Below are 25,754 nucleotides of genomic sequence, written 5' to 3'. Positions count from 1 at the left end.
GGGGTCAAAGGCAAAAGCAACCCTTAACAAGTAGGATGATGATTGTATTGTGCATCTACAGTGTTTTTGTCATTCTATTTTTTTATTTTGACATTGGAAATGCTGGTTCCGATGAGGTATTCATTTTGCACCTAAGTAAGGCGAAAAAAATAGAAGTAAAGAGCGTTTTCCATTAATTCAACTTTACGCTACTCAATATAAGAATGAAGTTGACTTTACACAGGTTTTTGTTATCGTTTATTAAACCGCCAGTTTGGTGTTAGTTCTCACTAAAATATACACTCAGACCATAAACAAAGGTTATGCAAGGTTTGGTGTGATGGTGCGGTAATCTGGCAGGCAGGCATTTGTGCGTATTTTAAATAAACGCGTAGCATCAATAGTGGGACTCGAACCCGAGTCGTTCAGCCGAATGAGTGGCGTTCCACTAAAGTACAAAGCCTACTCCCCCCAACCCTCCCCCTCTGTAATTTCGTTAACCAAATCACGACATTGTGAAATTGGGATTTCTCAATATAGGACAGGTAACTCTTCACGAATCCATAGAAAAGAAAAGACCAAAGGACCATTATTATTATATCTGCCAATCCCAACTTCCGGAATCCAAAGATAAAGAGGAAAATGTTTTTCATCACGCTAACATCATGTGACTGGACATAATGGTGTAGAGCCAAAAGTGTATACTGACTTGCCTCTATTCTACAATACCTCAGGCCACATCAAACAGATCAATGCTAATCCGAAGAGATGTTATATAACACGATTCAATGGAGATCCATTTAACGATAGGAAAACCAAGATACACATTAGCCTATTTTTTTTTGGTTTATAGTATATACATTAGAAGCAACAACAAAAAATAAGGTACTTGCAAAAGTACTTTTCCATAGAGCAATACCCCTTAACCCTTTCCTTACCAGCCATTTTCAGAATTGTCCCCAAAAATTCACACCCACCCAACACTAAAATAGAATTTGCTTCCTCAAACAGAAAGCAACAAATACACTCTATGCATAATATTGATCAGCAAATGAACTCTACAACAAAGTGTCACGTTTTTATAGCGAAAATAAAACATTTTTCTTTAAATTGTGTGATTTACAAAAGAAATCAGAATGATAAAAGTGCTGGGTGGATCGTAACGAATGTGACGATTTTTCTATGGTTGGTAAGGAGAGGGTTAAATTAATGTGCTCCAGCTTTCGAGCAAAGACTTAACTTGTAGGACAATACATGGCGCCTGTTTTTTTTTTTTTTTTTTTTTTTTTTTTTTCTTTTTTATTTGTTTGTTGTTGTTTTTTCTGTATATTTTTGTTTTTGTTTGGGTTTTTTTGTTTTTTGGTTTTGTTATTATTTCTTTCTTGATTTATTTTTTTATGTGGGTGGGGGTTACAAAGTTTTATTTTTTTAAATTTAAATTTCTGTATTTGGTGTGGAGTTTGTTTATTTTTCTTTTTGTTTTTTTTTTTGTTTTTTGTTGTTTTTTTGTTTTTTTGTTGTTGTTTTTTTTGTTACTGGCCATTATTCATTCAGATATTCATTCAGCACCTGTGTGCGGTGAGAGAATATGAGTAAAGAGACTTTTCTTAGGGTTATTTTCTTGCGCTGCTCAGAGAGTGTTTCGAACCTCAGTCCCTACGGTCCGGGGGCGAGTTGTCATACCACACGCCAACAAAGCCCCACAATACCAGAAGAAAATGTAATAAGGATAAAAAATGAGGATGCAGCATGTTGGCTATATTATGGTCTTGTGGTATGACACTCGCCACGGGGGTTCGATCCCTGCTCCGAGGGGCACGTATTTGAGCTCTTTAAATAAGCTCTTTAGTCACATTCTCCCACCGTACCCAAGTGCAAATTGAGTCATCATCATTGCCTTTTTCACTCTGGGTCAGGGTATAGGCCACAGACAAACAGTTTCCATCCTTCTCTATCCTGAGCTAACTTTTTTAAAAATCTCATTTCATGTCTTACCACTTCTCTGTATATCGGCTTCTTTAATTCAACTTGAGAGCTTTTTCTTGCTTCATACATGGTGCAAACGTTCCAAGACGCAATTCGAAGTTGCTTGTTTGGCGAAGACGTCATCGGGTCAGCAGAGTCCTTTCGGCTTTGGCTGTTGTCCTTCATAAATTCTGTCATTCCAGAAACTCTTCGGTCGCCCAAGTTAAAAAAAGGATTTGGTTTGTCCGTCTGCGTTTCTGGAACGGTTTGACTTTTACGGAACGGGGTGTAACCCTTTGCCAACCCCCAACCTGGAGGACCAGGTGACTCAAAGATGGGGGAATCACACACCATTAGTCGCCTTTTACGACACGCTGGCTTGGCGTTGGGCTATTTTTGACCCTCTCGGTTGAGGGACCCCGGACACCACACGGGGGGCAAATTGAGTACCTGATCGTTAACAGCTATGTCTCTGTCTGGGGAAATTGCAATATCGCCTAACCCGCGTCATGTCTCGTCCTACATGATAAGTGTTGCTGTTGGCTAGGGACCTTTTGTTAGCACTATGAGCACGTTAAGTGAATATTGCATTATATAAATAATCAATTTTAAGGGGGTATTTGTAGGTGGGAGGAGGGGGATTAGTTAACACTTAACTATAATTGATTAAAGTTTGAATAGCATCTGTTGAAGCAGTGAAATTTTAAAAACAGAATTAAACGTAAATCAATTAAATAATTAATGCAACGAAGTACGAGCTGATCCGCTTTTACGTGTAAATTTATAAGGATGGAATGGAAGATAAATTAATTGCTCTTCTCTTGTAATCAAATGCTCATGAGATCACATAAATATATCAAAAACGCAGTTTCAATCATAGTCCGCTTACGGGATTGTCACTCATTTGTTTATTTGTCGGGGTTTTACGGATTACATTACTGTTAGGTCAGAACATTTAACGAGCAAACTATCCATGTATCTATTTTGGCATTAACTAAAAGTCCAATCATGAACAATAAGATAGAGAGTCGCCACAGAGGGTTTGAACGAAGATGCCTCTGCAGAATCCTGAAACTTGCATATTACCAAAGAAGGAATATCCAGGTGCACAAGAATGAAAAACATTGTGGATGAAATCAAGAACAGACGAAGGAAATGGTTGGGTCACATTCTTCAAATGAAAAAGTCCAGACTGCCTCGAACAGCACTTAGAAGGTCCCCGCCGGGAAAGACAAAGATAGGCAGACAATTGGACACCTGGCGGAGGGCAGTTGAAGAGGAGATGAAAGAGACTGGAAAGACACGGATTGAGCTGACCTGGCTGGTCCAGGACAGAGATGTCTGGAGGAAATTTGTTGGCGCCTTATGTTCCACCAAGGAACCAAGAGGATAATTAAGTAACGTAAACTTAAAGTCCAATCCAGGCACAAGCAAAGGATCCCGTTATGGCGGATACAATCAAATAGTTAAAACGATTCTCGGACAGAGGCAACGCTGTTAACGGCCAGGTACTCATTTTACATACACCTGAATACGGTGAGGGAATAAGAATAAAGAGCCTATTCCAATGCGGGCTCAGAGCGGGATTCGAACTCTGGGCCTTCCGGTCTGAAGGCCAGTGTCAAACAACAAGACCACATACCCGCACAAAAAATTGTGTTTATCACTCTTTTCTTTGTTATTCGTTGAATTTTAATGCTCCCATGTATATAGCTAAAGTCTAATATCAACAATTACGGCTGATATTTAATCTAAAATGCAACTCAACGATACATGAACGTTTATATTGTGGTACACGTTGTGTGGATAATTAATGTAGAGAAGTACGTTTATATGTTGAATTAAAAGGATGAAAAGGAATCTAAATTGTTTTTCTCTTGAAATCAATTGGCTAAAACGTACGTTCAATCAGAGTCCACTTCCGTCATTGTCACTCTTTTGTTTATGATTCCTTGTACGCTCCCATTAACTTATAAAGCTCAGGGCAAATATCAACAATTATCTAGAGTCGATATCTTATTTAACCATTTCCTTACCAGCCATTTTCAGAATTTTCCCCAAAACTTCACACCCCACTAACACAATTTTTTTTTTATCACTCAAACACAATAGCAGTAAGTTCTTGCGATAAATAATTTCTTCAGCAAAACCACGCTCTACGAAACATTGTTCATTTTCTTTAAATTTTATGATGTACAAGAGACATTTGGATAAGAAAAATGTTAGTTGAATCGTAACGAATTTGACGATCTTCATATAGCTGGTACTCCATGTAATTCTACAATTTGTAATATGGAATTTTATATGACATTTTTTTTTGGATTCACCATGTTCAATGCGTTTCACTGTGCATCATTTATCATCCCACCAAAGCTACAACCATTTAAATCCCATTCCATACAGTTAGTGCGAGCATTCTTTTTTTTTTTAAAGTAGTCCTTCAGAGCAATGAGGTCCATGGATCCGGTAATAGGTCCGGTAATAATCCGGTCTGAGGTTCGATCTCCAGCAGTCGAGGTCAACCAATTTTTTTGGTAGGTTTTTATTTTTTTCTCGTATTTTTCATTCTTGCCTTGTATGGCACCTTTCATACACACGTGTTCAGTTCTTTATCATTGTACCTACATATCATTTGTCGGTCTGATAGCCGAACGCAATTCTGGGCTTGATTTTACATATCTAGCTGCAATGCTTGTCTGTCACTGTTTCATACACACTTTTTTCAGATTATTATTTATAATGGAAAATACTTATTTGGCGTTGGCTTTGAGAGTACATACTTCCGTGACAACAGTAAGCGAGCCCAAAACAATTTGGTTTATCAGACCTGCATATAAGTACGCCGATTTAATAGATAGTTTAAAGATGACGTCACTCGGGTCTTTGTTATTGTTTTTTGCCATCCGCGTTTATGAATAATGCTCACTGAATTGTATTAACCTGACTATAAACGTTTATGGATACACACAGTTTTGTGTGTTGGTCCGTTATACTTCCGGATGGCAATGTTATGAGCTTCTTAGCCAATAGCACACTATCTATAGAGTATTGAGACAATAGGTTACATGGATTTTAAAGCTCCCGGTATTGTTCTCTTAAATTTATTATTCCAGATTTTGGGGTTTTTTTTTCTTTTTTTTTTCTTCCAACGCCAAAGTGGTAAGATTTTTGCCACAAGGGACATAACTTTTTGAAAATCAATAATATAATATTCCTCGTTGGATTATGATGGAGTTTTTTCCTCATCATTTGATCTTGTTTGTTTATTGGGGGAGTTTTTTGTTGTTGTTTTTTTTTGTGTGTGGGTTTTTTGTTTTTGTTTTGTTTTGGAGGTTATGATTTTTTGGATGGGGAGACAGGAGGAGTGGGGGGGGGGGGCATACACTATATTATTATTATTACTCCAATAATTTCATTCCTGCTGAAAATCACGCGCCTTTGCATTTATTTTATTTTAAAAACCTTCCATTTATCTATGTCGCAAATTGAATAATTTGGTCGAATAGCTAGCCATTTCTATGCAGCCCTTTATTCTTAATGCTGATGACTTTAGCTCTCCCACAAAATCTCATTAACGAGCCAAGTTTTACTCATCCTAATATAGAGTTTTCTCCCCTTGAGAACGATATAAAAGATGTTTCTGTGGGTGTAGTTTTGTCAAGAGAAAAAACCCCCATATAATACAAACAATAAAATAGAACAGCAACGATATATACATTGATTTCTTATTTCCCCCAACATAAATATTTGGGGATGAGAGGAATCTGTGTTGTAATATCGTCAATGTGTCAGGTTGTAACAAATTCCTTTGTTCATTCTTTGTATAGAGCCGTGGGGCGATGTAAAGGCCTATGAAATTGTCATTTTTTGGACAATTCTGACAAAACATTGCATATCTATTTTTAGACAGATTTTTGTTTTGACTTGAGCATTTTTATAGAAGGAACGAAATTGACGTCTCTCAGCTCTTTGTTATTGTTTTAGAAAGCTATTTTTCGTATTTATCACTAGTTATATCAATCACTGGCTATAAACGCTCAAGATTACACATAATTTTGTGTGTTGATACGTCATATTCGGCTGCAGCATGTTGTGAGTATTCTATATAAACGCATAGCATCAACTGCGCCGTATCCGCGAAACGTGCTCAAAGCGCTTTAAAAAGCGGACCCTAGCCAAGAGCAACACTTAACAACTAGAGCGAAGCTAGACGCTTCCAAGGCGATACTACAATTTATGTCGGATATCGATTGATTAGAATCCCCCCCCCCCAACTTGTCAAATGTTTATCAAGCCTGAGACTTTTAGAATATCAAATTAAGAAATCAAGGAGCGGTACCGGTGTAAGATAAAGAACTGTGCGTGAAAGGTGCCAGACAAAGCAAGAAAGAAATATACAAGAAAGAAAAAAAAATCCCAAAAAATCAGTCGATGGTAGCATGTCTGACCGGTAATCAGAAGGGCTGCGGTTCGATCCCCAGTCGAGGTCGACTGATTTTTTTGGGATGGTTGTTTTCTTATATTTATCTTTCTTGTTTTGTCTGGCCCATTTCATAAACACTTGTTCGGTTCTTTATCTGAAACTTTTAGACTACCTCAGGTTTGAGTGTTTTGGCCTAGTTGAGTTTATATTAATCAATCGAAAACTTAATTACTTAATCCTCTTCGGGCCTTGAGGCACATAGGGCATCCACCAGACATCTCCATTTTTTTTTTAATTTGCGGTCGGGTGCTTTTTGCGGTAGCTGTATTCCAGGACAGGCCTGCTTCCTTTATTTATTTATTTTCCCATGGTCCTTCGCTGTGTTTCTGTTGGGTCTTCCCTGCTTCCTGTTCCCATCTGCTGTCCAGTACAGGGGCTGTCTTAGGAATAATTCAATTGGGGTAAATTGTTATATCATCGCCTCACATGCGTTATGTCTCATTCTAAATGTTAAGTGCTGCTTTTTGGTTAACCTTATCTTTACCAACCATAGGAAAATCGTCACAGTCAATCCGATGCAACTATTAACATCACAAAATTAAAAGAAAATATTTTGTTATATCTAGATAGCTCTAAAAACTTGACACTTTAATTTAGAACTCATTTTGCTGGACAATTTTATATAGTATTATAGAATTTATTTGTTGCTTTTTTGTTTGAATTACTTAATCGATTTTTGTTTAGAGTGAGTTTAAAATTTTTGATAAAATTCTGAAGACCGGCTAGTAAGAAGGGGGTTAACGCGCTGAGAACAAGTGTGGTGGAGATTGTGCAATAAATAAATATGCAGTCCTTCAGAGCCACAAAGCCCATGGAGCCGGAGTTTTTCCCGGTTTCTATAGCGTGAAACGGAAAAATAGCAATTGCTTGCTAACCTTTGGGCATGACGCTAGTCTACAAGAAAGTACTTTCCGCCAGATCTAACAGACCCAGCTACCCATTTACTGCTGGGTGGATGACAGTGAGGTCGAAAAAACAAAAAAACAAACCTCGACTGCACCCCGGATCGATATCTTGGTCCCTTTGCTTGAGTGCTCTACCAGCTGAGCTATCGGGACCTTCATAAAGAAATATTATGGAGTAAATTTTAATTGAGCTTTTATTTAGCCCAATATCCACTAAACGTGCTCAAAGCGCTTTACAAGAGTTCCCTCTCGGCAACACTAAACAAGTAAGACGTGACACGACGCCTGTTAGCGTCCTAAAGCGACTGTCACACCACAAGACCACATAGCCGCACAAGTAAAGGTTATTCTAGCCCAAAATGATTTTTAAAAATTGTTTTGTCGGAGAACAGTAGGTATATTATGATTTGTGGTGAGACATTTTGGCTTCGGCTGACCTGTCGATATTATGGTCTGGCCGCAAACATTTGCATGATCGTAAAATATGACGGCTCGTTCATCAACCGCACCGCACAGATTCCTGACTCATGTTCTGTTCCCGCTGCTGTTGCTGCTGCTGCTGCTGCTGCTACTACTACTACTACTACTACTACTACTGCTGCTGCTGCTGCTACTGCTTACACCATTAAACATATAATGTTGATTATTTATATATATATATATATTATATATATATTATATATATATATATATATATATAAGCGTCTGTTGGGTATGTTGTTTTAGGGTGGGTTTTTGGGGTTGTTTTTTTTTGCTTGTGTGTGTGCGTGTGTGGGTGTTTGATAATTCTTTGTTTATGCTTACGCCAGTAAAATTAATAATGCTATAATATAATTTATTACTATATTTTAAAGGATAAATTGTTTATTGTGTTTTTTTGTTTTGTTTTTTGTTTTGTTTTTTGTTTGTTGTTTTTTTTTTCCTTGTGTGTGTGTGCGTGTGTGTGTGTGTGTGTGTGTCTGTGTGTGTTTCTGTCTGTGTGCACCGGGCGCATACACTCGAGCGCGTGTTTATAGGTGGGTAGCTGAGCATTTATTTGGATGTGTGGGTGTGAGTTCTATTTTATTCCTTTTATTTGGGGATGGGAAAAAAAAGGGGGGGGGGGGTTGTAGTGTTTTAGGAGTTTTTTTAATGTTTGTTTTATTAATCCCCCCCCCCCCATTATTTCCTTTGATTCATACGTAAAGCAATAATATATTTTAATTATATTATTCATTTCACAAGTCATAAAATAAGAAGTTATAAATTACCAATAAAAGAAAATATTATTAAACCAGAATAGTGCATTTCCGAGGAAAGTTACCTTTTCCATTTGTCGAAATTTGTTATTACCTAGTAAAACCAGTTCGTTGACAAACAATAAAAGTTATAAATTCTGTAACTGAATATTCTAATTTTGCTGGAAAACAGTATTGAAATGATCTCATTAAATTTACAAGAAGAATAACTTCCGTAAGAAAATATTTGAACCACTGTGCACATATAATCTGGTAAGACAATATAACGGAATTGGATTCAGTAGTCTGATGTCACGCCGCCCGGCAGCGGCGGCCATATTGGTTCTAAACAAAGAAAATCATTACTTTTTATTCTTCATGCTGGCTAGAAATTTTCATATGCCTTGTGATCAGAATGTGTAAAAGTCAAAACATGATCAAATTTATGTTGTTATTTTTCCCTCTGGATACGCTTTTATGCTGGCCGGAGAAATATGTCATACGGGCGTCCGCCATTGTTCCAATAGTTTAGAGCCAATGTTACTAAGTTACCATGCGTCATTAGGAAGGAAGTGACGTTACTACTGTTGAAGAGTATTATGGGTTTGATTTGACACTGATAGTGTGCTCTTGGAATCTACATCTGTTCCCTATTTTAACAAATTTCCCTTTGTCTGCCTCATTTTGGATGCTAAAATTGTAACTCTAGAACTTTATACTACCCCATTTTCTTTCTTTTTACTGGCGCTGATATAACCTAAATGTGTTGCAAGCGTCGTAAAACCCTTAAAAATATAAACATAAACAAGCCTGCAAATTTGTACACGTTGGTTTGAACAACACTTTTCGAGAGTCTTCATTTGTTTGTTGTTTTGTAATAATTGCTATTTGCGGCTATGTAGTCTTGTGCTATGACACTCGCTTTCGGATCGGAAGGTCCTGGGTTCGAGCCTCGCTCGGCGCAAAATTCAGTTCTTAGAAAATACTCTTTACTCACATTCTCTCACCGTAGTCAGGTGTAAAATGAGTATAGCGCCTAGTTTCAATTAAAATTGCTCAGTGGCGCTTTACATCGACACACCATGTGTCATACACAACTATAAATAATAGAACTGACATGTTAAGAACCGCATTGAAGGATATTAAAATAATATATTATAATAAAATACACCAAGAGTCCAAATAAATCCTAGGCCCTACAAAAAAGGTTAGGATTTTAACCGTTTTCTAAAAGTGAGTGGATTTTCACTACTTTTTGTTGCTTTTGTTCTTGTACTCTTAAATTTCAATAATGAGGCGGTTTTGGAGGAAATGAACTCGTGTCAAAATGTTAAAAAGCGTTTTGTCTATACAAAGTAGAATATTCTCTCTCTCTCTCTCTCTCTCTATATATATATATATACTATATATATATATATATATATATATATATATATATATATATATATTTATTATATATATATATAATATATATATATATATATATATATATATACATATATATATATATATATATATATATATATATATATATATATATATATATATATATATATATATATAAATTATAAATCATAAATATAAATATGATATGATTTACGGTACAGGCAATGGGAAATTATGATATGGTTAATCATGCACCCAAGCGTGCCTCACGATTGGATTTGTCATTTAATTCTGGAACGAGACACTATTATCTTTTTATCATTTGATTTGATCGCATTTTGCAACCAACGTATGGCTCTACCTCCCAGTCTTATAATTAGATTCTATGGTGCCCAACCATGAATAAATGCGTATTTATAATTTTGGCCAGAAAACTCGTCCTTCAAATATCGATCGATTAAAATGACTTCTCGAAGTCCCAGGTTTGAGAGTTTTTACCAAGATGAGAGTCATTTTAATCGATCGATATTTGAAGGACGAGTTTTCTTGCCAAAATTTTAAATGCGTGTTTTGGGGGCGGGGGGGGGGGGGCTTCTTTAAGAGGACAGCAGTATGGTAATTATTTAATCATGATAGTTGTCCGTGCGTGGTTTCATCAAGCATGTTTAACAATTTAAAAACAATAACAACTTAAGATAGAAGATCGAATGGTCGTATTCTGCATGATATCAATCAACTAGATATTTATCAGGATTGATTGTTATCATGGATTGATAATTATCAAGGATTGAATGATTGTTATCATTGTTTTGATGATTTAAATGCTGTCTAATCAAAGTGGAAATAGTCCTTCAGAGCCATTCAGCCCATGGAGCCGGAGTTTATCCCGGTTCCTATATCATGAAACGGACAACGGCAATTTCTAGCCACCATTTGGATAGTCTATCACAAATTAGTTTCCGCCAGATCTAACAGACCCAGCTACCCATTAACTGCTGGTTGAACGAGGGGGTTAGGTCTGAAAAACATCTTGACTGCACCCAGAATCGATCTTAATCCCCTTTGCGTGTGAGGATCGATTTAAATTACCCTCATCTTGACAACAACAAAAACAACTCTCAAACCTAGGACCAAGGAAGACTTCGCGAAGTCCCAGGATTGAGATGGTTTAAGTCCCAGGTTTGAGACTTTTTTTTTTGTTGGGTTTTTTTTGTTGTTGTTGCAAATATGAGGGTCATTTTAATCGATCGATATTTGAAGGACGAGTTTTTGGCCAAATTTTAAAATAATATGGGTTGTTTTGTTTTGTTTTTGCAGAGTACGCAGCATTATCTTGAGCGTATCATGGCTCCAGAACTTGCTTGATCTCTCAATCATATTTGTTTTTTTGTTTGTTTATTGTTACCATTACATTATAACAATTAGTTCAATACCAGTTGAATTGCTAATGTGTCAAAAAAAAATTTGTCGGGAACTTTTAAACGTGTCATGTCGGGGTGCTTATTGACCTTACGTGAAATGTCATTGAACTGAAACAATGGGTCTCAATTCAGTCCTGAATACATCAAATGGAATTTCTAATGACTTTGGATAGGAAGCACTTTGATTGAATTAGCTCGTCTTGGGAGAGGAGGGAACGCATTGTCCATGATATAAAGAAAGAAAAATAATGAGCTTTTATATAGCGCAATATCCACTAAACGTGCTCAAAGCGCTTTACAAGGGGTCCATGGCAACAGCATTTTGCATGTAGGACGGGACATGACGCCTGTTAGCGATATTACATTTTTTTCCAACAAAGACAATGCTGTTAACGGTCAGGTACTCATTTTACACCCGAGTACGGTGAGAGAATGTGAGTAAAGAGCCTTTTCCAAGGACTCAACCATGTGCCAAGGGAGGTTCGAACCTAGGACAGACCGATCCGAAAGCGAGTGTCATACCACAAGACCGCATAGCCGCACAAAGTGTAATTTTCATATTCTATACTCATGACATAATATTTGGTATTCATCCCTAAAATTATATTCCTTTAGTGTTTAACACACATTAATATATACGCACACGTACTCATAAATACACACAGAAACAAACACGCACACGCACACGCGCGCGCGCAATCGCCATATATAAAAGGATTAATAAGTTATTAGAGAGATAGATATATAGACAAAGAGAAATGTGGAGAGATATGTATATAGATAAATTGATAAATTGATAGATAGTTAGATACATAGAGAGAGCGGGTGGAGGGTGGAGAGATGGGGGGAAGGAGGGGGGGGGGCTGGGAAAGAAGTAGAAAGATATACAGAAAGAAAGAAAGAGAGAGAAAGTGAGATAGAGAGAAAGGGGAGAGCGAGAGAGAGAGAGAGAGAGAGAGAAAGAAAGAGAGAGAGAGAGAGAGAGAGAGAGAGAGAGAGAGAGAGAGAGAGAGAGAGAAGAGGAACCGCGCGCGAAAACAAACATTTACGAACAATGTTTCAAAATGGAAGTGAAGATAATTAATATTTATGCAACGGATTGTTTCAACGCCATTGCTATGGTTTTTCAAACGATCTTTAAGTCATTAAGATAGACCGCAAAAACAATTATTTGTATCCGTAAAGCTGTTAAAATTAAAGTTTGATTAGGGTCAAATCTAACGGGATGCAGTTGAGTGCAACCGTTCTATAATTTAGATAGTTGAATAAAGAAGCTGGACGCTTTTTTTTCTCCAACCATTCATTCCGTGTCTATAGAAATGTTCTTTTTTGTTGTTTTAATTTCCAACATATTTTTTTCTGACCGCTTGAAGCTAATGTCACGTCGTCGGTGGCGGCAATTATTCAATATTATTCTTTTGTCGCCCTAAACAATAACAGCAGTTTTAACTTTTATTTCCCCGGAAATCGGGTGAATTATTCATCTCTAGGAAGAAGTCGTCGAATCTTTATTTTCTCACTTGTTGGACCAAAAAAGAAAATAAAAAGAAGAAATAAGAAGAATTAAGAAAGAAAAATAAGCATAGGGAGTTGGATATTTTGATGCGTAATCTACGATGGTTTGTCAGGCGCGTGGCGATATTGGTTGATTTGGTGCCTGGCACCGCCCCCATCTTTTAAAAATGAATTACAGCATTTAAAAAAAAATAAAAATTGAGAAATGGTATATACCACCTCTTAGTTATTTGAGTATAAGTCTTTTCTTTATTTATTTTTTTCTTTCTTTCGTATTAGTATTTACAAATATAGTGTGTTTTAAGTCATTTTCTTCTGATTCTAGCACCACCCTATATTGTAAGCATGCCACGCCACTGGTTGGTTTTACATGCACGGTTGTTGTTTTTTTTTTAATGTTTCAAAGGCTATCAGTTCTCTTAAGCTATGCGTACATCAATTATTACTATCGAGTAATACGGGGAAATATTATGGGACGGGCACATATGAGAAAAATAATTTTTTAAATATCGCAGTGTCAGGTAGCCTAACCCGGGATTCAATTTATACGACACCCCACCGCCTGGCTGAAAGAGAGAAGAGGGGGGGGGGAGAGAGAGAAAGAGATGGAGAGAGGGAGAGAGAGGGGCAAAAGACAGGCGGAGAGAGAGGGAGAGAGAGGTAGAGAGGGAGAGAGAGAGAGAACGAGAGAGAGAAGGGGGATGGAGAGGAAGAGAGAGGGAGAGATAAAGGGAGAGAGAGAGAAGGAGAGATAGAGAGAGGCGGAGAGATAGAGAGAGAGAGAAAGAGAGGGAGAGAGAGGAAGAGGGAGTAGAGGAGAGAGAGGGAGAGAGAGGAAGAGAGGGAGGGAGGGAGAGAGGCAGATAGAGAGAGGGAGAGAGAGGGGGAGAGGAAGAGAGAGAGAGAGAGAGAGAGGGAGAGAGAGAGGGGGGGGGAGGGAGAGAAGGATTAAACGAATATACACTCTATACCATATACGCAGTCAAATTCCTATCATTGTAAGAGTTTATCGTTCAATTATTTCAAGATAAAAACCACATCCGATTTATGCGCGAAATAAAGAAATAATGAAAATGTTGCTGGTAATAGGATTCAATAGTTTGATGTCACGTCCGCCCAGCAACCAGCAGCTTGGTTCTAATCAAAGAAATTTTATACTTTTTATTCTTCATGCTGGCGATAACTTTTTCACATGTCACATGTGATCAGAATGTATAGAAGTCAAAACATGATCAGATTTATAATGTTTTTCTCCTCTGGATACACTTTTATGCTCGTCGGAGAGGTATTTCATAAGGGCGGTGATGGAGACAATGGCGTCAGCCATTGTTCCGATAGTTTAGATAACCAGTTACTATGCGTCATTACAGGTGAAGTGACGTTACAACTGTTGAACCCTATTCGTGTTCCTTACAAAGGGGCGTTCTATTTCCTGTCCCATAATTGTTTTTGTTTATTGACCTTAACTACGCCATTCACACATATCTCATTCGTCCTTAGTGTTTCATTCATCGTGTTTTGTTGATAAAAAGGAAACCCACAGTATCAGTATCTGTTTTCGTTTAATAAATTGAAGCTTACAATTCAATACTTATCCTTATTTTTTCCTGTGAAATAAAGTGAAAGCCAATAAAAGTCAAACAGAAATATTATTCCACCCATCTCATTGGAAAACACTTTCATTTCTTAGTAAATACGTAATCGTTAAATAATGCTTTGAGCGCGTAAATAAAAATTTATTCAACAATTACTGAAAATTTTCGCACATTTTATTTGTGTGAAATAATGTGTAAAAGACAGATGATTGGCAATTTTTAGGGAATGAGATTAGCGGAAGAGTAGCGTCCCTTGATTGGACGTCACCTTACAGAGAGAACGTCAACATGGTTTTGCGCATGCTTCTCTCTCGTCCTCGCTTTCGGTGAAGTGTCTCATGCCGCTTTTACCGGAAGCGACGTCGAGAGACGCATGCGCAAAACCATATTGACGTTCTCTCTCTAATAACTTCTCCGCCGGTGACGTCCAATCAAGGGACACTACTCTTCCGCTAATCTCATTCCCTATAAATAATCTTTTTTTTTTTTTTGGTGCGCATGAAAAAAATACATCGTTTTTAGTTTTGGGTTAAATTGTCATTAAAGCAGAAGGAGAAAAATACAAATTATGGTGAATAGAAGTTCTAATACCATACAATTGGTCACGAAATATCTAAGAATCTTACTTGAAGTAGTGGAATAAACGTATTCTTTCATTTCTTTGTATTTTTTAAACTCGTTATATTTTCATCGTGCAATAACACCTACTCGCAAGCTCGTTGTGTTATTGCGCACGATAAAAAAAAACATAACTCGTTTGATAAATACAAAGAGATGAAAGAATCGTACAATATATCATTCCATGAATGGATGGTCATTAAGTACTATTGTTGATCTTGTACAATCAAATAATTTCAGATTTCGTGCCGGACAGCAACCATCTCAACACATCCAGACAGCCATGACGTGTCAGATACGCTAAAAATAATAATAAAATAGAGCTGAAAAGAACTTATCAAAGAACCAAACGAAAGACTGAGAAAGACCGGAAATTAGACCCCTCTGCCACGTCTTTTCCACTACCCTTCCCTTGCCAGTGTTCGTTAATTTTGTGTCCACCTTTTCCGTGTCTGCCAAAAGAAAAGAAAGAGAGATGGCGGATTGTAACATTATTTCATAGGCGGAACCGTCGCAATTTGATCTAGGCAAATATAATGTTTATAATGATTATTGTAGTGACAGGAAATATATTATTTGAATTTGACACTCGTGGGTGTACACAAGCTAACAGTGAGTGATCTTGTGGCATGACACTCGCTTTAGGATCGGAAGGTCCTGGGTTCGATCTTCGCTCGGCGCATAGTTGAGTATATTATGAAAAAGGGCTCTTTACTCACATTTTCTCACCATACTCAGGTGTAAAAGGAGTACCTGGCCGTTAACAGCGTTGTCTCGATGGTAAAATATTATTGTAATATCGCCTAACAGGAGTCGTGTCTCGTTCTACGCTCACGTTTATAACAGGCGAATGAATGAAACGTTGAATGCTTGTAAGTATACTAGATAAAGATATAAAATACAAGAGGCACATTGAGCATTATTTTCTAAATTTCAATATCCACTAAACGTGATCAAAGCGATTTACACGGGGTCCCTACCAACAGCAACACTTAACATACAGGGCGAGACATGACTTGTGTTAGGCGATATTACATTTTTTTTTCCGACTGAGACAACACTGCTAACTGCTAGGTACTCATTTTACACCTGAATACGGTGAGATAATTTGAGTAAAGAACCTTTTCCAATGACCCAACTATGGCCGAGCAAGGCTTGAGCCCAATAAGTATAGGGCGATTAAACTGACCCTCTTGTCAACCTTGTCGAAAAGTCTCCAAGCCGAGACTTCAAAGAAGTGTCCGATGCGATGGGACTTTTGACAAGGTGAAGGTCACGTCAATCGATCGATAGTTGAGGTACACCACCTCAATGTGGTCTTGTGGTATGACATTCGTTTTCGAGTCGGAAGGTCTTGTGTTCGAGTCTCGCAAGGCGCAATAGTTGAGTTTTTGGAAAATGCTCTTCATTCACATTCTCTCACCGTACTCAGGTGTAAAATGAGTACTTGGTTGTTAACAGCGTTGTCCCAGTCGGAAAAAAATTGTAATATCGTCTAACAAGTATCATGTCACGTCCTACATATTAAGTGTTGCTGTTGGCCTGGGGCGCCTTGTAAAGCGCTCTGAGCACGTTTAGTCGATATTGCTCTATATAAAAGCTCAAGTTTGTTTGTTTTTTTTTTTGTTTGTTTTTTTGTTTTTTTTTGGGGGGGGGGGGATTTTTATTGTGTCACGACGGTTAGATTGTGAAAAAAATGAGTTTAGAGTAAAAAATATGAAACCTGAGACTACCGTTTTTGTCAACGAGCACAGAATTACTGGCAAATCTAAAAAAGTATAAACCTATTTTTACATGTGAGAAATCTGCAAATCTTGTTTTTTCTGTTGTTGTTTGTTTTTTTTTGGGGTTTTTTTTTTTTTTTTTGTTTTTTTTTTTTGGTTTTTTTTTTGGTACAATAAAGGGTAACTCTATCCGTAGCCATCGTTAACATCTAGCCTGATACTAGAACCCTCTAGGACTGGCAGTTTGACGTCATTTTTTAGGTTTGTGTAGTGTCGTTAGTAAAGCTCAAGGAAACGAGTTATTTCATTGGTTGAACTATTGAATACAACTCACGATTTGTTTTCTTTTGTGGCAAAAGACTGGCATTTTATCGTCATTTTTTTTGGTCAGTGTCAGTCTATAACTTTACGAAGGCTACGCTCTATCATCCGTTGACTCAAAGGATTATTTAGACAATTTGCAAGGCCATAACGATGAGTCATTTGACTTTGGGAATCGCCATCTGGCCGCCCTGTTGCCAGATTCATTTGCGCGCACCTACAGACTTTATTATCGGACCGATTTTGATCGTTGACGGCTCAAAAGCTTTGTCTCGAACTAGATATGTTAATTTTCACAATAGAGCAGTAAATGATTGAAAGAGATGAGTGTCTCTTCGTAACAACCTTTATTTCCCCTGCAAATATTGCGGGTATTCCACTAGTAAAGACAACAATAAATAGAAAAAAAGTTCTTAAGAGCCATGAGGCCCGTGAAGCCGGAGTTTATCCCGGTTTCTAGAGCGTAAAATGGACAAGAGTAATTGTTAGATATCATTTAGACAGGACGCTAGTCTTTTGCAAAGTACTTTCCGCCAGACCTAACAGACCCAACTACCCAATCACCGCTGGGTGGACAGGGGGTCAGAAAAAATCTCAACTGCACCCGGGATCGATCTCGGTACCTAAAACTAAATAAGTAAATCAATAAGTATTTGAAGAAGTTGGCTTTGCTAAAATGATGTCCGCTGACTTGAATACACGTTTATTTTGTTGGCCTTTTTTTTTAAATGTATGCGTCAGGTATGCAGTGGCTTTCTAGTCGAAATACCCGGGATAATGGTGTTGATCCCCCATTCGGGCCCCAGATTAGATGGCAACGCTAGTTCATGCATATTCAGGCATGCCATCTGATGTGCCAGCTTGCAGCTCGTCCACCGTGACGGTCTTGTGAAGGTCGATTGGCAGACTTCCGGGGAGAGCGTGACTCAACTGTATGAGCTATCTACCACTCCACCATCTTATGCATACAAACATAACATAATACCGTTTCAAGTCGGTGGGCCACAAATGACCAATAAGATTTTGTTATAACCCAACAATGAAAACTGGATCCATAATATTGATTTCTGAATCTTGTTAACGAAGATGCATTAGGGCGATTATTTTTTTCGCCTTGATCCGTCTTTGACGATTATTGATCAGTTTGATGATGAGCGAGATAGCTGGCTGGTGGCGGAGTGGCTTACTCCCATGCTTTTGGATGAATAGAGCAGGTTTCGAATCAATTAACCAGTAGATGTTTGACCGATCAAAACATATATGGAATTTGTGACAAACCTTCACACGTGATCGGACAAACATAGTTGGTTGTTTATAAACAATTACGTGAAAGAAATCGACCCCTCTCTCTGCTCATTGTTATAGTTTTTATACCGCCAAAGCGGTGACTAGTTATCACACGATTTTCTCGATCATATTATAAAAGTTTTAATTTCCACATCGTTTTCTGTGTTGGTTCTATTGATTAAGCGATAGAACAGTGGGTATTTTACTAAGAGGCATGCCATCGATAGTAAAACATGTGTAGTTTGCTATGTCAACCAATCACGGCCATTGTTTACAGTATGACGACTGTCCGAGAGGCGTGGTTATCTAAGTGTCTATAGCCTTCGTGAACTAATGGCCTGACGACACTGTTCAAAAACTTACGTCACAATACATGGCGATAACCACCACAAAAATATATACTTTTCTTACTCAAACAAAAAAGTAGCAAGTGCCTTCTATACAGAATGTTGTTCAGCAAAATGAGCTCTACAACACAGTGTTTAGTATTTATCGCTGTAATCAAAGCATTTCTTTAATTTTGCGATGTACAAGAGAAGTCAGAATGAGAAAACTGTCGGTTGCATCGTAATGAATGTGACGATTTTCCTATGGTTGGTATGGAAAGAGTTAAATAAAATGTACAGATAAAAAAAAACTTATTTTGATTACATCCAAAAAGGAAAAAGTACCAGAGCTGAGATTTGGATCAGACTATTGAAAGCGACACCTCAAATTTCTGGTAATTGTGTTGGCTTTTATTTTTGGTCATGAAATTACCTCCGGGAACGTGCTAGACGTCTATATATAAGTTTTAAAATATCAAAATAAGGATTGTTCGACTCCACCTCAAAAATAGAACGTGTAATGATATAGAATTTATAAAGCAATTTGTTTCTTCAGATTGCCAGATATTAAATTGACTTTTAAAAATGGCGGGGTTATCAATTTAGTAGTAGTACCATTTAAATATTTTAGAATGTCTTTATATTCAAAAATATAATAAAAATCACTTGAGGGGTAGAAATTATTTCTTACGTTCTTCGCGTTTTGAAATCCGAAATTGGTGGTTCCTCTGTGACCTCTTGTTGCTATTCCTGTCAAGCTATTGATATAGATGTCTTTTTAACTATTATCTTATAGTATGATCCGTCAGTTATTCAATCAACATACAGTGCATAAACTTTTGAAAATTACGTCAGTTATCGTATATTGTATTAAAACTGGTCGAATATACATTTAAGTTGTTTTATTTTTTACTCGAACATTTAAAATGTAGTATATTTTGGCCCTGAAATCAACCGCTGACTTTGAACGAAGACCCATAGCCACCTTAAGTGCCTGCATATCACCCGGAGTAAACAGCCCACAGAACCTGAGCATCACTCACAATTTTAACACAAATGATTTTTTAAGATGCAACTTATCGTCAGGTTTTGCGATGCAAAAGTGTGACATACTAAGGGTATCTCAGGCCTTTTCATAAAGGAAATAATAGTCAAGGAGACGAAACGGGGTAAATGACAGGAAATATTCTGACTGGTTAATGCTTAGTTACGGCCGAACCATCAATTTCTCTCGCGGCACACTTGGAGGTTCGTACTTGCAAGCTTATGCATGGAGTGAAAATACGTCCGATATTTCATAAAGCAAGAGTGTGAGGATATCAGGCGTATTATGAACTAAAGGCCTGTTACTGGGCAAAAAAAACGTCACAAAAGAAGACGATGATCACTAAATGAAAGTAAAAATTGAGTTGTTGTTTGACGTGCTGAACGAAACATATGATTCCATTGGTTGATCTATAGATTACAACTCACAATTAACTTTTTTCCCAGGATCGTCGTCTTCTTTTATGTCGATTTATTATGATACGTATCAAGCTTTTAGTTAACAAAGACTACGCCTATTCCCCCCCCCCTCCACCCTCCTACACCCGTTCACAACTGTTTCCCCTTCTTCTCCTCCTCCTTATCCTTCATATTCTCCAAGTCCTTATTTTTCTTCTACTCTTCCCCATCCTCATATTACTCTTCTTCCTCTCCCTTTTTATCGTCCTCCTTCTCCTCCTCCTCCTCCTCCTCCTCTTCCTCCTCCTCTTCCTCATATTCTATAATAAACCCTCTCATTTACCTGCTCCTTATACTCTACTTACTCGTTCTCATCCTTCTCTTGCACCTTCTTCTCGTGCTTCTTCTCCTCTATCCCCGGAGCCATACCACCGCCTCCATGTTCCTCATCTTCTTAATTAGGTAAATTAATTAATATCGAAAGTCTTCGATAAAAATGATTATTTTACTTCATTATAGTCACATCAATGTGATATATAATAACCATTTTTTTAAAATCATCACATAGTCTATATATAATATATAATATAATATATATATATATATATATATATATATATATATATATATTCAGAAAAGCGAGTGGAGCCGGCACTTATGTTGATAATAATAGAAAATGAAGTGAGTAGAAAAGGGCCAGAAGACAATAGAGAATAATAATTTCGCGGCCATGGGGGCTCGAACCAACGACCTTACTGTTGGCGTCCCTTTCACGGCCAGGCGGAGTAATTCGTATCAGTAAGGTCGTGGGTTCGAGGCCCCATCGCCGCGAAATTATTATTCTCTATTGTCTTCTGAGACGTTTCTACTCACTGCATTCTATATTTAACTCATCATTTCATAAAAGTTGTATGCCCGGATGACTGTCATGTGACTTTAGAATTGAAGTGATTAAAGCTACAGACTTTGATATGTGCTAAATGTAAGACATTCAGTTTATTCTCCATCTAAAGATTAGACTTGAACCTCGTTTCATATATGTGGCTATATTATATTCAATTTTTGGACCTAGTTCCTCCGTTTAATGCCGATTTCAGACGATTAATTATATATATGTATATATATATATATATATATATATATATATATATATATATATATATATATATATATATATAGTGAGGCTATGTGGACAAACGGTATGAAACTCGCTTACGGATCGGAAGGTCCTGGGTTCGAACCTCGCTCGGGCATAGTTGAGTCCTTGGAAAAGACTCTTTACTCACATTATCTCACCGTACTCAGGTATAAATGAGAACCTTGCCCTTTACAACGTATTCTCTGGAGGGAAAAATGGTATTATCGTCTTGCAGGCGTCATGTCATGTCTCGTTCTACAAGTTACGTGTTGCTGTTGGTCCGGGACCCTATGTAAAACGCTTTGAGCACGTCAGTGGATATTTCTCTATATAAAAGAATTATTTTTATTTGTTATTATAGAGCGTTGTTTTTTTTTTTGTTTTTTTTTTTTGTTTGTTTGTTTTTTGTTTTGTTTGTTTTCTGTTGTTGTTTTTTAAACATTACTTTTCAAAGCAGGCGTTAAAGAATGTCTTCTGCAAAATATTTATTGCTTGATTTTAATATCGTCTTTAAAATATATTTACAAATTCTCTTATTTTTCAGAATCATCAAGACTCAGCGCAACAGCTTCAAACAGGATCTTTGACCAGCTCATCAATAGCCCCTGGAGACGGAACAAACCTAAATACGACCATAACTTTGTCGGCAAGAGATCCTTAGCCTCACAACCAAGTTTTGAAAACTCGGACTTTTCAACATTGAAAAATGAATATCTCTCAGATTTTGCCCACATTATGGGAATTCCAAGGACTTCAAAATTTTTAGACGGATTCGATGAGCAGATTGGCGATTACGTGGACGAGAATTCAGATGTTGAGCTGCAAGATGCTATCAAACGAAATCCTGATTTTGGACACGCTTTCGTTGGCAAGCGAGACCCTACCTTTGGGCATTCGTTTATTGGCAAAAGAGATCCTGGTTTTGGTCATGCTTTTGTCGGTAAAAGGTATCCACAATTCGGACACGCATTTGTTGGCAAGCGACAGAGTTTTGGCCATGCTTTTGTTGGGAAAAGAGCTCCTGATTTTGGACATGCCTTTGTAGGAAAACGGCAAAGTTTTGGACATAGTTTTGTTGGAAAGCGGTCACCAGACTTCGGTCATGCTTTTGTTGGAAAACGATCGGCAGATTTTGGTCACGCATTTGTAGGGAAAAGGGGCCCCGGTTTCGGGCATGCGTTCGTAGGGAAAAGGGACCCTGGTTTCGGGCATGCGTTCGTAGGGAAAAGGGACCCTGGTTTCGGGCATGCATTCGTAGGTAAAAGAGGTCTTGATTTCGGTCACGCGTTCGTAGGGAAGAGAGCTCCTGATTTTGGCCACGCGTTTGTTGGAAAACGAGGTCCAGAATTTGGCCACGGATTTGTGGGGAAAAGAGGTCTTGATTTTGGCCACGCTTTTGTGGGTAAAAGAGGTCCGGAATTTGGCCATGGTTTTGTTGGAAAGAGGGGTCCAGAATTTGGCCATGGTTTTGTTGGAAAGAGGGGTCCGGAATTTGGTCATGGTTTTGTTGGAAAGAGGGGTCCGGAATTTGGCCATGGTTTTGTTGGGAAGAGAGGACCAGAATTTGGCCATGGTTTCGTTGGGAAAAGGGATTACGATTCAGAAATTCTTAAACTTTTGGACGATACAATGACAGACACGACCAATGCTATCGGTGAAAAGTTTTCAGCGAATGCCATGGATGAGTTAGAAGGTCAGGCCCCTGCAAGTTCTGACATAAGGCTACCTCACTTAAATCAACATAATAAAATAAGTTTTGCTTTTGAAGACAGAAACGAAAAGGACAGAATTTCTGACGATCCAACGAAATTTGCAGACTCTTCAAAAGAAGTGGTGTTAGTCGAGGGACCAGATAGCAGTTCATAGTTTCAAATTTAGAGTTTAAAAAAAGATTATAGGCAAAAGCCAATTGGAAAATAAGATGAATGTTGAATGTATGTTACTTGTACATGATGTGATATTAAACCTGTGTTACAATATCTAGTTGGCCAATTTTCAGTTTATGCTTTAACCCTCTCCATACCAACTATTGATGCTATGCGTTTAGTCATAAAACTCACAACATTCACCAGCCGTATATAACGTACCAACACACAATACTATGTGTCACCTTGAACGTTTACAGTCCGATTGATATAATTTAGTGACAACTACTTATAAAAATTGCTGGGTAAAAACAATAATTAATAAAGAGCTGAGTGACGTCAAGTTCGTTTCTTCTATAGGAAAATTGTCACATTCGTTACCATTCGATGAACACCTTCGGTTATCAGTTTTGTGCGTCATAAAACATTTGAAGAAAAATCTTTGATATAGCGTTAAGAATGCAATGCTGATTTGTAAAGCCTGTCTTGTTAATTAAACAAACCATGTAGATATAGCGTGTACTTATTGCTTTTGAGCTTCAGTTTTAAAGAAGCAATTTTTGAGTTGGTAAATATGTATGGCATTTCTGTAGGGGGGTGGGGGGGGGGGGGTCCCGAATTCAGTCGGTAAGGAGGGAGTTAAGCTGTGTTTTGGATTTTTAAAACAGAAAACAAGCGTATCTTATAATATTGTTTGTGTCAACAACCAGCAATACATAGGTCAAAAGACATAATTCCAATTTTTAGATGATTTCTTTGTAGAAGAGAAGGAGGGGGGAGGGGAGAGAGGGGTTGGAGTAAAGAGATCCAATAAAGAATATCGATTTAAAATAACATTCCAACGTCTCAACAAAGGAATCATTTCAAGTTTATGTGGACTTCGAGAGTTATTTTATGCTTTGTGTCGTCGTAAAGTATAGTTTCTGTCATAGCAAGAAGGATAAATTTGTCTGTGAAAGCAACGGAAGATAATATTATATAAAACAATGCCATGAACAATCTATAGAAGAAAATGGCACCACATCTGACAGATTATGAGCAATTTATTGTCCATTTGACGCTACTAAAACCGGGATTGACTCTTGAAAATGTATCTTCGTGGGTCTGAAGCGACTTCTTCTACTACTACTTTTACTATTACTATTACTACTACTTAGTGTGTGTTAACGTTCATGGTCAATGCTAGCAAGAGGTCTCAACACTACAAGAAAAAATCATTAAAGAAAAAAAGCGTTCAAATAAATTTTTATTGAAAAAGAAATGTTCAAACTTCAAAATGTCTCAGAATGCAATGTTCTCTGCACGCTCTTGGTACAGAATTGACTTTATTCATGTCATTTAGATAATCTTTTGGTTTGATGGAATGCCTTTAAGTAAAATGCACATGTCTTTTGCCCCACCAAATTAATCTTACCTTAAATGTTTATAGTCTGGTTGTTAGAATTTAGTGAGGACTAATCACGCAACATGGGGTCTATAAACAAGAACAAAGAGTAAAGTGACGTCAATTCATTCATTTATCTAGAGAAGGCTCTGAAGCAGTCTTTGTCTTGTCATGATTATTAGTAGAATTAAACTAGGGTTCCAAAGTTGTGACGTCACTTCCTCTTAACAACGCTCACAGCAACCAAAAGCGGTGTCCACTTGGAAATCGGTAAAACCGAGAAACCCCCCCCCCCTCTCTCTCTCTCTCTCTCTCTCTCTCTCTCTCTCTCTCTCACTCTCTCGATCTATCTGTCTGTTTCTTTCTTTCTCTCTCTTTCTTTCTCTCTCTGTTTCTCTCTCTCTCTCTCTCTCTCTCTCTCTCTCTCTCTCTCTCTCTCTCTCTCCAAGCGATGTTGAACCATAGCTCATAGTAAAGACCACGGCTCGATTGCTTCAGTTGAATGTGGAACCGGAAAGGCCGTTGCTAGGCAGGTATGACGTCGCACTTTTTGTCCCTATTGGAAGAACTGTAGAAAGGGTAATAATATAATGAACCATCAGACGGCGTAATCAACAACAGTGTCATCCATATCATCATCATCATCATCATCATCATCATCATCATCATCATCATCATCATCATCATCATCATCATCATCATTATCAGTACCAATATCATCATCATCATCATCATCATCATCATCATCATCATCATCATCATTACCATCATCCCTATTGTCAACGTGCTCATCATCAATATCTAAAAGGAAAGCATTGCCAACATTACCAACTGTTGTAATCAGCAATAGAAATATGTTGCTAGAATAGAATTAGGCGTTACGTTTGATCACTGGTAAAACATTTAAAATAAAATATATTCACTCAATGTGAGTTAATTTTTGTAGTAAATCATTTCAAATGGCGTTAGTTTTAGTCCTTGGATCTTATTTCTTTAAAATCTATACCGTGACTGAAAATATAGAATTCTGTTTTCATTGTAAGTAAACATATACGGTCTTGAGGCACATAGGGCATCCACCAGACATCGCCATTCTTTGCGGTCGGCTGCGTTTGCGGTAGCTGTATTCTAGGACAGGCCTGCTTTCTTTATTTCTTTTTCCATGGTCCTTCACCATGTTTC

At 37.6% G+C, this 25,754-nt stretch overlaps 1 protein-coding gene across 1 annotated transcript in view; it reads left to right on the top strand.

The window, feature by feature from the left end:
• The window catches only part of LOC144970529 (uncharacterized), a 158,631-nt gene extending 133,127 nt beyond the window's left edge, over positions 1 to 25,504 (top strand). The window contains exon 4 of the mRNA XM_078910266.1: positions 21,868 to 25,504. Within this exon, the coding sequence (XP_078766392.1) occupies positions 21,868 to 23,189 (1,322 nt within the window). The 3' untranslated portion in view covers positions 23,190 to 25,504. The remainder of the gene's footprint in view (positions 1 to 21,867) is intronic.
• Positions 25,505 to 25,754: the final 250 nt, after the last annotated feature.

This window comes from Berghia stephanieae, chromosome 4, assembly GCF_034508935.2.
Source record: "Berghia stephanieae isolate SIO BIC M18660-M18661 chromosome 4, UCSD_Bste_1.3, whole genome shotgun sequence".
NCBI lineage: Eukaryota > Metazoa > Mollusca > Gastropoda > Nudibranchia > Aeolidiidae > Berghia > Berghia stephanieae.
This window is presented reverse-complemented; position numbering and strand designations above follow the sequence as displayed.